The sequence below is a fragment of the Alligator sinensis genome, unplaced genomic scaffold (genome assembly GCF_000455745.1).
Source record: "Alligator sinensis unplaced genomic scaffold, ASM45574v1 scaffold47_2, whole genome shotgun sequence".
Taxonomy (NCBI): Eukaryota; Metazoa; Chordata; order Crocodylia; family Alligatoridae; genus Alligator; species Alligator sinensis.
The window spans coordinates 828,148-846,480 of NW_005842150.1; the positions used below are offsets into that span (position 1 = coordinate 828,148).

At 40.8% G+C, this 18,333-nt stretch overlaps 1 protein-coding gene across 1 annotated transcript; it reads left to right on the forward strand.

The window, feature by feature from the left end:
- The first annotated feature begins 1,092 nt into the window (after positions 1-1,092).
- Positions 1,093-11,449, forward strand: LOC102369915 (alpha-1-antitrypsin-like). Its single transcript, XM_006025479.3, has 5 exons — positions 1,093-1,223; positions 4,512-5,174; positions 7,285-7,555; positions 9,050-9,197; positions 11,129-11,449. The coding sequence occupies exons 2-5, from the start codon at positions 4,529-4,531 to the stop codon at positions 11,321-11,323; spliced, it is 1,260 nt and encodes a 419-aa protein (XP_006025541.1). The 5' UTR covers positions 1,093-1,223; positions 4,512-4,528; the 3' UTR covers positions 11,324-11,449.
- Positions 11,450-18,333: the final 6,884 nt, after the last annotated feature.

Here is an 18,333-nt window from a genome sequence, read left to right on the forward strand (position 1 = left end):
TCCCATGGGACTGATGAAAGACTGACGCAAAGTACCTATTTAATAGGTTGGCTTTTTCGTGGGCGTCAGTTGTCAGTTGCCCCATCTGGCTCAGCAGGGGTCCAATGTTGCCCCTGCTTTTCCTCCGGCTCCCCACATATCTGAAAAAGGACTTTTTATTGTCCTTGATGCTCAAAGCTAGCTGGAGTTCAGTTGCAGCCTTGGCTTTCCTGGTCTGCTCCCTACAGGACTGGACCAGTGCAGAATAATCCTCCTTGGAGGTGACTCCCATCCTCCATCCTTTGTAGGCCTTTCTTTTTAGCCTCAGGAGGTCTGCTAGGTCCCTGGAGAGCCAGGGGGGCTGCTGTGCCCTCTTGCTGCCTTTCCTCCGAGATGTCCTGTTGTCCTGGGTCTGGAAAAAAGGGTTACATTTATGTTATGTAATGCATATGTCAGTAAACAACTTTGGTTGTCAGTAAAAAGTTTGCAGATGTCAGTAAAAAGAATTGTTGGATTGGCAACCCTGCCAGGTACCAAAAGTGGGAAGGGAGTGGTTGAGAGTATGTCTGCCATAGGCAATAAAATTGCTAGTTATGCATCATCTCCTCATCTGCATGGGGTTACAGTCATGTGCAAGAAGTATGGGAGGTGCCTTTTGGTGCCTGTTCAGTTTGGAGATCTTTAGGAAGATTTGGCTCCAACCATGTGTATTTCCAGCAAGATACAGGGAAAGGAAATCCTTTGGTGGGTTCCAGATACCACCTTGGCAATAGAGCTTTACTCCCACGCTATGCTGTGAGCTGCTTCCCGCTATGTTTTTATGCTCTCCCACCATGTCTGAAGACTGCAGTGGGTCTTATCTTCTTGGCACCGATGACTAGTCCCTGTTGCCAGAAATCATATTGTGTGTACTAGTGGTTCCTGGGCAGACATTTCTAATTTCCAGTAAAGCCGTAATTGCACAATGTTTGAATTGGGAGGCCTCCACAGGATCATTGACAGCAAGCATTGCTGCTGTCCAAGTGACCCTGCAGTCATTGGCTATATTCTGCACTGTTTGGATAGAGTGAGAGCATCTTAGATGACCTGAAAAAACAGTTTCTTTAGCCTTTGCTCGGTTTCTTAATATTGTTATTTGTTCTGTTTAATGTTTAATCGTGAAAACAGCTGAATGTCACTAAGCAGCATAAATAACAGCACAAGAGGACGTGCAGATCAGATCAACACAACAGGGCCCTGATTCTGTAAGTACTGCATTTGGTTTTCCTTAGAAAACATTCATTGCTTTGAATAGATGTTTGCAAAGATCTGTGGTGTGCTTGTAATAAGATTATTTTATTCATGTTTGTGACTGTTCTCTGTAGCTGGTGCTGTGAAAGATTACTTACACATATCCTCAGGAGACCAGCAAAACGGGCTGTGATAGTGGAAATATACATGAAACAAATTAGCATAAATGCCCTTTGAAGTTCTGGGGATATTTTTAACCATTCAAAAATAGAATATTGCTGAGCTACCCTTTTTGTGCTGGGCAGTCCCATTCTCTGAGGTTCAGTATTTGAGTAATCCACCAAAATGCATCTATTTTAGTCTTTCAGGGAAGACTAACTTTGTAAATGCAACACATTGATAAGTGTCCTTGTGACTAATATAAAAATAAGCTGGAACAGATCATTAATAAACAAACCTATCACCCTTGTCTATCATCCCTAACTCAGGGACTGGCAGAGATTTGACTTCTGGATTTTCAGGTTTGAACTGAAGATGATGCTCCAGCCTTTCCAAGGGACAAATATCATACTATGGTTATTTTATAAACTTCAGATCACATCAGTTGCATCATTTCACCTATCCCCAAGGCTATTAAAAACAGATTATTAAAATAGTACTGCAAGAAATTTTCAAATTTCAAAGTAATGATTAAAATAATTAACATTTCTAAAGAGAAAAGAATATGGAAAAACTACAACTTTCACACATTCTATTTTGAGCAAAAGATCTACTTCCAACATGTTGAGAACAGCTATGTCATCCTGCCCTGTATAAAATTGCTTTTGACAGATTATCATTTGTGCTTTCTTAAACACTATGTTAAATTATGGATAAATAGGAAATAGACATGACTAGAAGGCGGTTATCTCAATCAAAAAAATATTCTGTTGCTTCTGGATATTTGTTTTCAGCAACAAATGCTTTTAAAAATGGGGGTCAACCTCATTTTTTAATAGAGAGATACTCGCTCAAATGCGTAAGGTATTGTGCTCTCATTTTCCACTGGACTGAAAACAACATTCCATATTAGACACACAAAAATAACTGGCTCTGGTCTCAGGCCATACTGAAACATTTGGTTTTGCAGATCAACATTTTTGTCATCTTTTAATGGCAACTGACCATCTCTTGGGCAATGGCACTCAGATTTTGGTAATACACAAGCACAAATTTTGTGTAGGTCATGCAAACAAAAAAAGACTAACAAGGCATCATAGCAAGACACTAGCTTGATTGTCACCAAGACATCTAGAACTTGGCTCCCAGAAGAAACTGTAAGTAGGTCTTATTCCTTCTCCAAGTAGTTCTCTAACCCCTTCTCATTCCTGTGGAGCAGATTGCTTCCCTCAAACAGGGACTGATGAGAAGCTAGCTTGATTGCCTTAGCAAAAAAAAAGGCTGAGAATGAGATATATTTATGCATAAATGGAGTAAACATTAGGGAGAGAGAAGAAAAACTGACATTAAAAGACTGTTGGCACAAAAACAAATAGGTGCACATTGGGCTCGTCTACATGTTCATTAATGTGCTGTGGTACTGTGCATTTATTTAGTACTTGTATAGCCAAGTACTAAATAAATGTGCAGTAACCAGAGTTACTGCACAGTAGCACCAGCAAGTGCCTTTTTAGTGACACTACTGTGCAGTAGCCTAATAATACTGTGTAGTAGCATATTAGTACTGACCGTGCTGTGATGTGCTATTGCGCAGTGTTATTAGGCTACTGCTCAGTTAGCGTCTCATGTAGACATGCCCATTATGAATTAATTTAGAGGGAAGTTATAAAAAGGTTTCTAACCATTAGAATAGTGAGGAAACAATAGGTTTTAAGACTTAATCTTGTTATGTTTCTAAATCAGATTATAATGTTGTTGCCTACAATAGCAGAGACTGACAGCAATAACTCAGGAGGTCCTCTCTAGCCTATGTCATGATATCTTGCTCTAGACTGTTGCTGGTGGCTCTCTCATCTGTTGCTATTGCTACATTGTCCATCACTCAAGAATTAGGCCTCATCAAATTAATCCTCACTGGAACATAGTGGGCACATTTAATATGAGGTACTAACTAAATGCACAGTAACCGGTGCTACTGTAGCACTGGCACATGGTCTTTTTGTGATAGTTAATGTGCAGTAGGCTAATTGTACTGTGCATTAGCGCATTAGCATGGCTTTTGCTAATGGTTGAACAAAGTGTCCACTATGGTTGAACAAAGTGTCCCATGATAGAGTCAAGCAACTCCAAAAGAAACCAGTCTTCTCCAAGGTAAAACTACAGAGGTGTCCCTAGAATTCTAAAAGGTACTGGAATTCCTCTTTCCCATCAGGGTCTTGGCTAGCCAATCTGGGCCAGTTTAGGGTGCCCCCCCCCCCCCCGAAGTTACATAGCATGGACCATATATGTGGAACCTAGGGAAAATATAGATTGTATGCATTCTCACACTTTTTGGAACTCCTCGTGTAGGCAAATTATATAGGAGGGCTAATTTCTCTCCATTTATCCATAAGGAAGGCAGGAAGTTAATAATAGCAGCCCCTTCTACATACTGGATGCATCTACACATCTCCCTACGGTGATATAGTGATACACTATGTCACCATATGGCATACTATGGCTACGTAACAATCACACAGGTCTACACGTGATCACTAGCTATGTCATCCTAGTGGCGCACTCTGCACTTATAGTGCACCACTATGGCAATGAAGTGGTGAAATTTAAGCATGCGTCGCCTGTATGGTGCTGTATGGGTGGTTACTGCACCATGTTTTAGAACTTCCAAAAGTACTAAAGCATGGTGCAGTAACAACATCCCCATATAGTTAAATGCAGATGCACTCACTGAGAGGAAGCCAAATAGATTATGTTCCAACTCTAGGTACACTTAGGCCTATGTTTTAATCCCTACCTCTTAATTACCAGTTATATCCAATGACATGGAGTAGACATAGCCATACAGGGGAAGATTATGCCATTAGCATTATAGAAAACTACACTCTGTTTTACAAAAGATGAGGAACAAAGTTGCTTATCCTAAATAGCCATGGTGTAGTACAATTTTTATTATGTCTGGCATATTAGCAAATATAACCAAACTATCAAGTGTACAGTATCTTTAGATATGCCATGTTCATTTGGGGGTTTTCTACATTTGTTTTCTGTAAGAGCTATGATAACTAAGGTAAGCCACTAGCTATTAATTGTTACCAAGATCATCATTATTTTATACTCATCTATTTCATTCTATTTTATTCCAGAGTAATTTGAAAGGAAGATGAAACCTTTTACCTTTTTGTGTTTGGTCCTCGTTGGTCTCTATGCCGTTGCCAATTGTCATCATATATCTGGCAAGCACAAAGATGAGAAAGAACTTTTGGAACACAGTGGAGCATATGACATCATAAACCAGGGCTGCCCGACACGAGGCTCTAGTTATGCTGATTTTACATTTAGCTTCTACAAACAGGCTATGCTACAGGAACCTAACAAGAATATTTTCTTTTCTCCTATAAGCATCTCCACTGCCTTTGCAATGTTGGCAGTGGGTGCTAAGTCAACCACTCTGAATCAGATTTTTGTAGGAATGGGCTTTAACCTGACAGAGGTTCAGGTAGAGGATATACATGAAGGTTTTCATCATCTACTTTACATGCTGAATAAGCCTGACAATGAGATCGAGATCAGTCTGGGAAATGCCCTCTTTACAGATAGGGGATTTAAGCCACTAGAGAAGTTTTTAAATGACATAAAAGGCTTTTATGAAGCAGAATTTCTTTCTAGTAATTTCCATAATCCATCAGAAGCTAAGAAACAGATCAATGATTATGTTGAGAAAAAAACCCATGGGAAAATACAAAATTTTCTTGGTAGTCTTGATCCAAGTACTGTAATGGTTCTTGTTAACTACATCTACTTCAAAGGTAAGACATTAAGCACACATGGATATGTATTTAAATTAGTCTTTGGACAGCTGAATATGATCTAAAGCAAAAAAATATTGTTCCTGCCTTTAAGAAAAAAAAAAAGATAAACCATATGATAAGATAATAAAGTGAACTTCTATGGCAGAACCAAATGTTCAGGACTGAAGCTAAAGGCAAGAGGTATTAAAACAAAACAAAACAGGAGGCATGAACTGTGGAACATTTCAATTTTTTTGAGGGAGGTTTGGTTTGATTTAGACCAAACTCAAACACGTTTATCTCAGAATCACCAAACACAGTGGGAAGCTTGTTCTAGCACTTCCAGGTTCTGCAGCAAGGTTTTCAGAAGCCCTGAGATCCCTAGCTCCTGTTGGCATGCCCAGGGCTTCCTGCTGTGGAGCACAGAACTGGGCACTGTTAGAGCCAGAGTTACCGGGACTTTCAGGCAGAGAACCTGAATGTTCTGGCATGGTTGTCTACCCCAGAACCACAGATCCTGGGATCTCAGTAGCCCAGCCCTGACACAGTCCTCCTGGAGCGAGTGCCTGCTCGTGAGCAACAGACACTGGCATTCTACCAGATACACTGCCTGGGCCAGGGACTTGGTGCTTTCACGATCCCCATCCCCAAGCCTGGGAACTCACTTCTTTCAGGATGTGTGGTTCTGGGGCCAATCTGCCAGATGGACTCTCCCAGAACCAGAGGACTGCCACTTCCAGGATCTCCAGTTCTTGGGCAGACCAACCTCACAAACTATCCATGGCTGACCATCTTCTGCTTCTTCATCTCCACTGCTGACAGGAGGCCTCACACTCCCCAAGTAGACTCATCAGGTGGACTGCTCCCACACTGGAGCCTTGGTGCTCTCAAAGTGCACAGCTTTGGGACAGGCTCAATTGAAACTTTACAAAAACATTTCTGGTGAGCCTGCATACAGAGGAGGAAATTGTGCTGATGTAGCCTAATGGGAGAACCAGCAGTTAGAGCTCAGATATTGATAAAGCAGTCCATCCTCCTCGATTAGAATGAAACTATAGAAGGGCAGAAAAGGCTTGACAAGATCCTATGAACAAAACTTAAAGAAAAATCTAATTAAATATAAGAAACAAATTTTTAACATGATAGGCTAAACTACTAAGGGGAGTAAGTGCTGGACTCTTCTGGATGTCTGTAGAGGATGACTTTCCAGAAGATATACTTTAGTCAAACATAAATTATTGGCCCCAGTGGAGGGGTAGTGTGGTGAAATTGTATGTCCTATGTTATGTTGGAATTCAGATGTTGTGGTATAACAGTCCTTGCTACCTTAAAATACCAGTAATGTTTATTAAGCTCCCACAATACATCATTTTAACAGCACACCTGACTTGTAGACCTACTGAGCTGCCTGCTGGCAAATTCTTCTCAATGAAGAATTAAAACAAGAAATGAATTGGGTCAATTCTATTGCATTCATAAACAGTATGCCATGTCATGCATTCCTTATACCTCTCTCCCTGAAATATAGAAAGCTCAAGGGGAGAGGAGTCTGACTTGTCATGGAGGCATGGACTTCATATCGCCATCCTAAGGGATGAACATTTCTCTCATGGTCTTTAGAGTCCTAAGAGGGATTGTGTCTCTTTACCTGCCCCCGCCATACACACCACACTTCTTAATGTGGTGGAGGAGGGGGCATGTCTGCCTGTTAGCTCCTTATGTTAAATAGTATGAAGATAATTTTTAATTTATAAATTATTTTTGTACTGTAAGTAGCAATAGTTTGACTTGAAATTGGGATCCCCTGATTTAACACTAAAATAAACATACTTTCTTTTCAAATTAAAAATCTTTAAGGAATGAAAACAATATTTATTCATTTCCCTCAACTGCTTTTCATCATAGCTGACGTTTATAGAAAAGCCATATAAAAAGAAAGCCATATAAGAAAAGCCACATATAAGCTCTGGCCTGGTTTGGTAGGTTACAAAATGAAAATTGCTTTATAAAAACAAACTTTGATTCACTTAAACTCTCTAATATGAGCTTCTTACATTTGAATTACTCTGATTTGGATTAAGTATTTCTCTCTCCCTCAAATACTCAATTATTTCCTGTTTTTCATTAGCCTCTTGGGAAAATCCTTTTGCACCTATACAAACTTCTGAGGAAGATTTTTTTGTGGATGTAAAAACACCTATTAAAGTCAACATGATGCGACAAGAGGGAGAATATGAAAGTTACTATGATAAGCAGCTGTTTTGTGAGGTGGTGCAGATACCTTATCATGGAACTGCAGAAGCAATATTAATTCTACCTGACAATGGAAAAATGAAACAAGTGGAGAATGCTCTGGTGAAAGAAACTGTGTGTAAATGGAGAAAATCACTTAAAACCAGGTAACTCTACTGTTGTTGTTCAACAGATACTTTACTGTAGTTTAGGTGAAAGTCTATGCCATGGCAAGACATTAAATCAGACAGCTTAGTTCAACACTCATTGTGCTGATTAAGTAGCATTGTAAAATACTCCCCACCATTTGCCATGAAGTAGAGCTTCGTGCATCTGCAACTCTAGCTCCTTGTTCAGCATATACACACTGTGAACCAATTTAGCAGTTCCTAGGTTGCTGTGACTTGGGCCTCCTCTATATGAGCAGGTAAAGGAACAATGGGATTTAATTCATGACCCACACAATTGTGTCTCCTGCCATGCCACATGCGCATGTGATTGTGTGGATTGCATAATAGACCCCATCACACCTTACTGCCAGTGCAGGCAGAGCCCAATCCCAGGTTCCTCCTGTACCAGCAAGAAGCAACTTTGTAGCTTATTCCTCTTTTTACCATGCTGTTAATTGATTGATCATGTCGCCAGGTGATTAACTGGTTAATCATGCCTTAAGTGTAACATGAAGTGTAACATGTTGACTTTGTTGGTTTTTTGGTTTTATATGTTTAACTTTCATGCTGTTAACATGATTAATTTACCCTCATGTGGCACATCCCCATGGGCAGAAACATGTTTCCCTGGAGACAAATAGCAGTGGCACATATTTGTGCCTCTGCTCTTTGTCCCCAGGCATGCCCTCGCATGTGTGCTTTGGTGCATGGCAAATTGCCCTGGGTGGGGTAGGGGAAGCTGGGGCCAACACCTGGGCTAGCCACAGCAGCCTTACCTGGGATTCTGGGGGCCTTCTGGGGCTGCAGTGGCAGCTATCCAGGTGCGTGGTACCTGAGAGGCAGCCAGAGCCTGGCTAGCGCTGGCCAGGCTCTAGTTTCAGGTGGCACATGCTGCAGCCACGTGTGCCACACAACTTATTTGGGGCATTTTTTTTTTTTGACACTGTGATCTCCCATTGTCAAACCCCCCCCCAATGCCGCTAATTAGCCATGTGGCAAATGCATGCACATGCAGCACGTGTGGTTTGTGGTGCTGCAGACAGGTTTGTGGCATTGTAAGTTTCACATGCATGTTTGCAGAGACGTGCCCATGTTGTCACTGACTTCATCTTTAATCGTTTCTTTTACCATTTCCTCTCATCTTTATACTCATAATCCCTATACCTACACCATCATCTGCCTTCCCCTCCAAGCTCTCTCATTCCCACAAACATTTGTTGAATGTATGTCTCAATAACAAAATGAAATTATGGCAGTAAAAAGGGCATGTTTGTTCAAGGACAACTAAACCAGAGAGAATTTCCAGGCATGGAGAGAAGACTCAATTCTGCAGAAGTGTTCAATCTTTATTCAAATATAAATTACACAGCCACATACAGACTCATTTACAGCCACAAAAGCACCACCAAACATTATTAAAAAGCATTTACTGTAGATCATAATCTGAAATCTGTGTACAAAATTTCACTGCCATTTTTCATTGTTGAACAGACGCATAAATCTGCACCTCCCAAGAGTCTCTGTTACTGGATCCTATGACATACAACAACTATTTGAGAAGATGGGCATTACCGAAGTATTCTCTAGCAATGCTGATCTGTCTGGAATCAATGGTGCACATGGCCTACAGGTTACAAAGGTAAGTTAGTAAGCAGAGATGGTGATGTCTGAATTTATGTGAGAATATTTGAGGGCTTGATTTTGCTTCCAGTGACACCAGTAGGAGCTGGTTATTGGTCTTTTCTACACTATGGCACCAACATATTCGTTACAGAGAACACACAAGGTTTCTAGACTCAGCTTTAGTATTTGAATGTTACTGTAATGGCTAGAATATTTTGAATGGTTACATAATTATGAATGTTTACAGTATTATCCCAATGCTAATTTCAGGATACTTTCAAATTACTTTACTCATATTGAGTAAAAAGATGATTAAACTTATAGGGGAAACACATCTTCCATATAATGAATTAGGGTATAACAACCAAGTCTTCAATATAAAAGTTATTGACTTTTGCTATTGAGCTGTTCAGTTTTCCCGGTCAGGGAGAGTTAAAGTGATATTTTTAGTACTTGTAATGGTCAGAACATTATGAATGGTTACAAGTACTAAAAATACCATGTTAACTATCCTTGGCCAGGAGAATAGAATTGCTCGATTGCAACAGAGACAATACATTTTAAATTGAGGCCTCTGATTATATTCTTATTCATAGCAAGTGCATCTACACATGCAATTGATTTAAAACAATACACTCTGGAGCAGTTTGAGCCACAGTAAATTATTCCTGGGTGCAGAATCAACACATACACCTGGGACAGCAGCAATTTGAGCTGGGGGAGCAATTTATACCAGGGACAGGGGCACAAGGGACTAGCCCTGGGCTCTGGGTGGCAGCATCAGGCAGCAGAGGGGCTGGCTGGGGCACAAGAGTGCCAAACGTGCAGAGATGCATGGCTAGACAACAGACAGGAATCTGGCCCACTGCTGTCTGGGCTAACTGGGCACAAGTTATATCCGCAGTCAGCATTTACACGTGTGTTTAACTGCAGTTAATTACCCTGCCATAAGATAGTCGGGGACAGTGCTATCCTACGGTGATGTTAATTAGTTTACTGCAGCCTAAGAGTGTTGCACATGTAGATGGTGACACTTTACTCTGAAGTTAATTCATGTACTCTGCAGTTAAGTGCATGTGGAGTTGCAGCCAGAGTAGTAATTTAGTAATTGAGGATCCCCAGAGACCAAGTAGACTGTGAGAGAATCCTGGCCTCCCTTGAATTAATGGAAGCTGTGTTTTCCTTATATATTTAATCAGCTTTTTATGAGTAAATCATAATGTATGACTAAATCATGTTTAATCAGCTTTTTATGAGTTTAATCAGCTATTTATGAGTAAAATAATCTGAAAACATCCTAACATTATCACCGGGATTATTAAATCAGACTAGCAACCATAAAGAGCAAGTTCTCAGTGGTGTTGCAAAGCACCTCCTAGATGTTAAAAAGCAAAACAAAACAAAACAAAACAAGAGCTAATGTTTGGACAGACTGCAGTTCTGCAATATCAATCCACAGCATTTGATGCAGAAAGCCATACTAAGAGAAAAAATGGTGGAGCTTGGCAACAGAGATTCTTGTCACTGGTTATTTTGATATTTTGGACACTACATAGCTCTTTACAATCTAAATCTACAATTATTTGTGCTGTTGAGACTACTGGTGAAAGGAATTCATAACATTTAGCAAGCATCTAGAATTCCCTTTTTTGTAGAGAGGAAGGGCAAGTGATTTGGTTCATGTAAACCAATCTGTTTTCTTGAAAAATTACAAAGTTGTTGTATTTATTCCTTAATTATAATACTGTTGAGCCTAATCCTAGAGTCCTAACAAAGAAAAAGCTCCTTTTGCAGTTCAGGGGAGGTTTTCCATTCAACGACCTGGGTCTACTGAGTTGTAGCAATCCTGTTCTTTTTTTCTGCCTGGCTCCTGACAAAAGAAGTTCATCATCAGCTTCTGTTCACTGTCCATATGCAGAGTGTAACATTTGTCTCATTTCCTTACAGGCGGTTCACAAGGCCCTGCTGAAAGTTCATGAGAATGGCACTGAGGCAGCAGCAGCCACAGCAATAATAATTAGCAAAGTTCATCAGCCTTCAGTCACCATTAAATTCAACAGGCCTTTCATTATGTTGATCGTTGATAAAACATCTGCCATCACGCTTTTCATGGGGAAAATTGTCAACCCTATCGAAAACTAAGTGACGAGTTGCTGGATATGCCATTGTGCAGATAGTAGCATATATCCATGTAGCCCAGCAGGTGTAACTACATCTAAACTTTAATCTACTTATATCAAAAACAAGTAAAATGTGTGTGTGGTAGCATTTTTGCCTATAAACCTTTGAAATCTGTGGGTATTTATAGATGTACTCCAGGAGGTGGGGAGGGGCATGTTAATTAGCAAGCTGTGCTAATTAAAAGCACCCAAGCGTCACATGTATCAGAGTGAAAAATTGTGGCAGGGCACTTTGAATTAAAGCTTATCAAAGTGAGCTTTAGTTTAAAGTGCCCCATCACCATTTTTCAGCATGGAGATGCTGATAAACATGACACTGGAGTCTGCTGGAGCATGTTCATTGCTGTGCTCCAGCAGACTCAATTAATCAGATCTGCTCCAACTCACTGGATTTACAGAACTTCGGAGCAGCCTCGCTGCATGCCTATAGGAGCCCATTACTCCCTCAAGCATGACTAGAGGTGTATCCAGAATATGTTGTAATATACTTCAGTTATCTGCTTGTGCAGGAATATTTTCCATTTCCCCCCTGTTTAATCATTCTGATTCCATGATCTCAAATCACTCGGAAATTACTAGATACTTAAGCAAAGACCCTTTACTAAGTGGCATTGTCCTGAACACCTTCCGTTCACAAGCCACTTTATCATCCTGGAATCCTGGTAGTGATCATTGCACTAGCAACCAGTCTCTGGATTGTTCCAGCCATGAAAACCTGGAATCCTGGTAATGATCATTGCACTAACAAACCAGTCTCTGGATTGTTTCAGCTATGAAAACCAAAAAATTAGCAGCCTCTTCTTTTTACCCAGAACTATTGCTGATGGCCAGAACTTTACCCAGTCAGTCCCCTCAGAGCCCTTTGTTCCCTAGAGTTTCTCTCATTCTCTAATGTACTTGTTATATTGCTTCTAGCAACCTGTCCTTCTCACATAATCCCACATCTTCCTTATGTCTCTGATAACCCGAGCAAGTTCTATGACATTAGAATACCTCTTCCTTAGCATACTGCTGCCTTGTTATCTCTACAGGAACTGACAAACAATTCATGATCCCTGTCCAGCTTTTATCTATAGGATATGAAGTGGGCATTATAGGTTTGATTAGAACAGCCAAGCCAGCAAGGCAGGCTTTCTTAGATATTAATGTTAGAGATCAGGATGAGGAAAGATGTGCGAGGACTGATGTGAGAGTCTGGGTGTGTCTATACATGTAATTAATTTGAAGCAATAAACTCCGGAGCTTATTGTGCTGGAGCTTATTGCTCCTGGGCACGCCCCTTGAACATGCATGTAGGACCGCATCACACTGAGCCGGGTTGGAGGAACCCTGCTGGCAGAGAGCCCAGGGGTTCCACCTGCCAGCCCAGGGCTGCTCTGACACAGTCTGATATAAAAAATCTGATCTTTAATGGATAGTTTCCGTGTTGATGAATATATGATTTTCTGCCTTTTGCATGGTACCATTTAGAAAGATTTTCCTCCACTGCAAATCAAGAAAGATATGAAGAAATGAGACTCTACATAAGGCAGTCCCATAAGCATGTGCTATAGTTCAACCCTTTTCAAAACAGCATTTACATAGGGGCTTTAAAAAGTAAGGCAAAGGTTTAGGTGCTGTCCTGAATCAAGAGAGGTGTGCTGACTATCAAGAGCGGAACGGGGTGTGCTTCCCAAGAGATGTTGCAATATATCCATGTTCACAGTCTGATTCATCCATGTTTTGAGCAGATCCGGTCTCGAAAGTTTAACAGAAGAAAAACTTTGTTAGTGAGTGCAACCATTTCTTCTTACAACGTTGGTGCTGGAAAGAAAACAAACTGTATTAAGTCATTTTTGGATCTGTATTTTTATACAGACAAGTGTCTTCATATATGAAGAATCTCAGCACACAGATACATCACCTACAAATAGACAGGTTTGCTGGTGACAAAGGAAAGAGTCCATCAGTGCTTGCTTAAGCTTTACCATCCATGTTCACTTCAACTCCCAAAAAACCTGCTGATTTAATCAGCCTTCTATAGGCTAGCAATTTCCTTTTCTAGAGCATTCAGATTCTGTCTCTTTCAGTCATGAAATCATGGTGGAAGTCATTTTAATCATAATATACTACAGAGTGACATTTGTAGTAGGAAGATTTCTATTAAATTCAATATGATATAGGAAAATAGAAGTGACTGTGGATGTCACTATGAGGAGATATATTACTATAAATACCACGCCAAAGAGACACATCACTACTGTTTATTCTACATGATGAAGGAAATGTGAAGAAAGCAGAGAATGCTCTGCTCAAAAAACTCTTAGGTTGCATCCACACAAGCATGCACATGCCTCTGGCAGCATTGCAAACCTCTTTAAGACGCTGCAAGATGCATGAGCGCAAGCAAAAAAACATTCCCCACAGGGGAAGGATCGGGGGAGCAATGGAGGACTGGGGCTGGGCAAGATCCCTTGCGAAAACAAAATATAAATTAGATACCACAGTTCCCTGTTCACCATATTAAAGAAACAGGGAAATACATAATCCAGATGGTTGCTTCCTAAATTAGAGCAAGCACACAAGTAGCTGAAGTGGAGTAAATATGGTTCATTTGGTGGCTTTCAAACAAAAGAAAACTCAGGGACAGAATCTTTATTAAGAAAGAAAAAGAAAATCTTATGATTCAGGCACAGGCCTTACAGCCAAGAGGCCCAGGTTCTACTGTGTGGCTTTGCCGTAAACTAGGAGAAAGTACGATACAGGAAACCTTTGTTTAATGTTTTAAGCTGCTTGGAAGAAGTTGCTTAGTAGAAGTATTGCTTCTGTATTTTCTCACACAACCCATGTCTCCAAATAAGATGTGCACCTTTTTTTTTGGCAAGGCAGACTGAAGGAAAAAAGATTTTTTCCACAGTTATGGAAACATACAGCAGGGACAGAGCGTAATCTTCATCTTATTCATGGTCCCTTTCTTGCTCAGGCAAAAACTACAGTGTTAACCCTTTCACGGCTGAAGTCAGCAGCTCTTGGTTGCTCTTCCAAAAGCTGAAACTGTAGCAGTTAGGATTTTGAAAAGAACTAAAAATAGGCTTCAGGGTTGTGAAGCTTTAGAAATATGACTAGGAGTAGCTAAATGCCAAATTCTTCATCAAAATTGCAAAATAAAGTGGTAAGTGACATATTGTTATGAAATATCAAAATTATTGGAAAGGAAACTGGGTGATTATCACCTGTTGAATGAAGAGCAATTGGGAAGAATCAAGTGGATTTTAAAGTGCCACAAAGTCAATTGACTCCATCTGGACAGCCTCAAAAGAAATACCACTACTGCTATGCTGGCTGGAAAATCAGCCTTCCCGCTTAAGACACCTGCTCTCCCCCTTCCTCCTCAATTTTGTCTCTCTCCCACTTCCTTTAATTTATTGCATCCACTCCTTGAAACTTTTATTAGATTATCCATGCTTTGGAATGAAGCATCATATCTGGTTATAGACTATTGAATTCAATTCAAGGCACTTTGATATTAAAAACATGTTTTGTCAACATACTGTGGGAGATTATATCAGAGCAGAGGAGATCAGAGATCAAGTAATCAGGTACTTCAGAGTTCAACTGATAAGAAAAGAAGAAACCTGCCAAGTGAGCGCCAGAGTATGGAGAGCCTTCCCCAGGGTCTTAGAAATGCTCCCAGTCCTATTTAGATGATCTTTGCCAGGTTGATGAAAACTGGAAACATTGTATTTAATTTGTCCGGTCAAAACTGGAGCCACCTATGCAAGTATGCAAAGCTATAGATTACAGATATTGGAAAGGTGTTCATGCAAAAATGGTTAGTACTAAATTATAGAAGAGCTAAGAGGGGTCAAAGATTAAATTCATTGGGAAAAAAGCAACCCTATCTATAAGCTAATCATAGAATCATAGTCAAAGTTGGGCTGGAAGGGACCTCCAGAGGTGATCTAGTCTGAACCCCTGCCTGAGGCAGGATCATCCCTATCCAAACCATCCTATACAATCTATAATCTAAACTCTATGTAAGACTACTGTTAACCTTGACACAACACAGACACAATATCCTAACCTGCCACAAGTAAAGCAGGGGAACCAGAGCAGCCAATGGCTTGTTCTATAAGAGGTTGTTAATATATGCTCAAGAGATCTTAGGCAGAGGACCACACCGCTCCCCCTCCTCCCCCCGCTACAAAGGAAGGCAAAACCCCCCACAGTCCATACCAATCTGACCATGGGGTAAAATTCCTTCCTGACCTCAAATATGGTGATTGGTCTGACCCTGAGCAGATGGGCAAGACCTGGTGGCCAGGAGTCTCCATCTTTAAGTCTCAGAAGGAACACTGGCACTCCCCAGTTAAAATCCCCAGCTTTGGCTGTAGCAATACCTAATGCCTCTGAGGGAGGCCTAAAAACACCCTGACACATGTAGCAGAAAGGGGGCAACCAGCAAAGCCCAGAGGTGTGGGGAAGTACCCACAGTAGAACATAGGTGTAGCTACACCTAGATCATCCCTGACCAGTGGCTGTCCAATCTCTTCTTGAACACCTCCAGTGATGGAGAGTTCACAATTTCCCTAGGCAGTCTATTCCACTGCCTCACTATTCTCGCAGTTATAAAGTTTTTCCTGATATTCAGTCTAAGCTTACTTTGCTGCAACTTCAAGCCATTGGTCCACATCCTTCCCTCAGCAGCAACAGAGAAAAGGTGCTTTCCCTCTTCTTTACAGTAACCCTTCAAGTATTTGAAGACTCCTATCATGTCCCCTCTGAAGTGCCTTTTCCACAAGCTGAACATGACTAGCTCCTTCATCCACTCCTCATATGACTTGCTTTCCAAACCCTTTATCGTCTTTGTTGCCCACAGAGATTCTCTCTAGCCTGAGTGAGGTTTTTTAAAACATGCTCTCAAAAGCACACTATCGGGTACTTTTGGATGGTGAGGACAAATGGGAGCAAAGAAGCCATATCCACATATATGTTCTTATGATCTACACTCATTAAGTTTAGCACTTTTCAGATGGAAGCATGTTAAGCTGAACAGAAATGATGGTGATACAGGTATGAAGGATGGCAGATCCAACTGAATGCACAAGAAACTTTCAGCCATTCAGTAGAGCTTCTCCAGAGAAGCTCAGCCCTCCTTCAGACATACTATTCACAAGTATATGCAAACAGATTCTTTAATTATGAAGACAGACACTTCTGATGTCACCAGAAGCACCAGAGAACCATAGTTAAGTCTTTTCACTAGGAAGAATATTAAAATCTATTTGCTATTTGCTAGCATGGACTTCCTCCTCTCCTACAACCCTGCTCTTCCTGGTGGTGTGACACTCAGAGCTCCTAAGGCAGATGTGATTGCCTCTGACCAGTCTGAGTGACTGCTATCACAGTGAGTGAAACTGTGGAGGCCATGGGCCAGATCCTTCAGAATAACGGTCGCACTGATGCCCTGGGAGAGTTCTTCAAGGTCCAGCCCACCCATGGATGGCTCCAAAGCAGCAGATGCCCCAGAGTTTCAGCCCCATAAGTGCCAGTTGTCCTGTCTTTTATCCTTTTAGGGAAAAGACAGTGGGAAGGATTTCCTTGGGGAAGGCCAATGGGTATGAAAAAGTTAGGACTTTAACATTTTTGGGTCATGTGCAGCTTTGGTTTAAGTTTGGTTTAGAATGAAGGCCATGTCAGGGGTTTGCACAGAGGTTTTCTCAGTCTGCTACCCCCTTCCTAAGCCAGGTGGTTGTCCCTACGCCCACTGAGTGGGGGAGAAAATAAAACAGTTCAAGTCGTATAATTTCTCTAATGCTTTTTGACATTCTAGTCACTTGGCGCCATATATCACAGGACCTTTTACAAAATGTTTGTAATTATTTTCTAATAGGTTTTTTAGGTTCTACATAAATTGGGCATTACAAGATTATTTTAGGGACAGTTTAGAAATATCGATGCTAATGATTAGCCTGTGAGGCATTTGGATCAGAACTTGCTACAGTTGCAAATCAATAGCACTTGGCAGAGGTTGTCCTGAGGGTGGGTGAAGCTGCAATTTTAATCTTGTTGTTTTTTCTCATAATAAATTTATGTGTAAGATATGGCTGCCCTTAGGATGCCTATAGCTGAATATCTTCAAAATCCAAGGCTCAACTAACCTTCTAAAAGGCTGTGCACCCCGTTTCCATCCCCTTCTCCTTTTCCTGCTCACACTCGCATTCTCTGCTCCTTGTACCTCTTCATTTCAGTTAGGCTCCTTCTTTCATGCTGCCTAGATGACAGCAGGGGGAGCATTGAGAGCACAGGAAAGTGGCCTGGCTCTTAACTCTGGAGCCTTGTAAACCAGTGAAGAACTATATATGTAGGAGCACTTTTCAGTTTACAGAACAGTTTAAAGACCATCATTTCCATAGGGTCTTTAAACTCTGCTGTTTCTATACAGTCTTGTTTGCAATATTTTTGTTAGATGCTGCTGTATCTAGCAAAGTAACTAAATTTATTCTCAGTGATGAGGCACGAGTCTCTCAGATTTTGCTGACTTTTAATCATATGATTTTTTCCCCTACATTTTGGTAATACTGAAAATAGCAAATATTTATCCAAGTGCTGCAGATATTAAACACATGCTTCTGAATCCCTCCATAGGCCAATCAGGTATAAATTGAATAACATATTGTTTAAGAAACCCTGAAAAAAACAATATAATTTGTGTGTTCATTGCCTCATTGCCATTTCTCTCTCTCTTTTTCCATTTTTCCAAAGATTTTCTTTCATCTTGGTGTGAAAAAAAACTATATTTTTCTCAAAATCCTCTTCTGTGTTAGAAAAAAAAACTGTGGGAGGGGAAACTATCTATGCGAGGGGAAGGGTTTGGGAGCACATTTCAAGAGGTTTAGAGTGAGACTCGTGCTATCGGTAGGAAATCTGGCTCTGTTCTTTAGACAGATTGATCTCTTGCTAAACACACAAAGCAGGTTTTCTGGCTAGGTA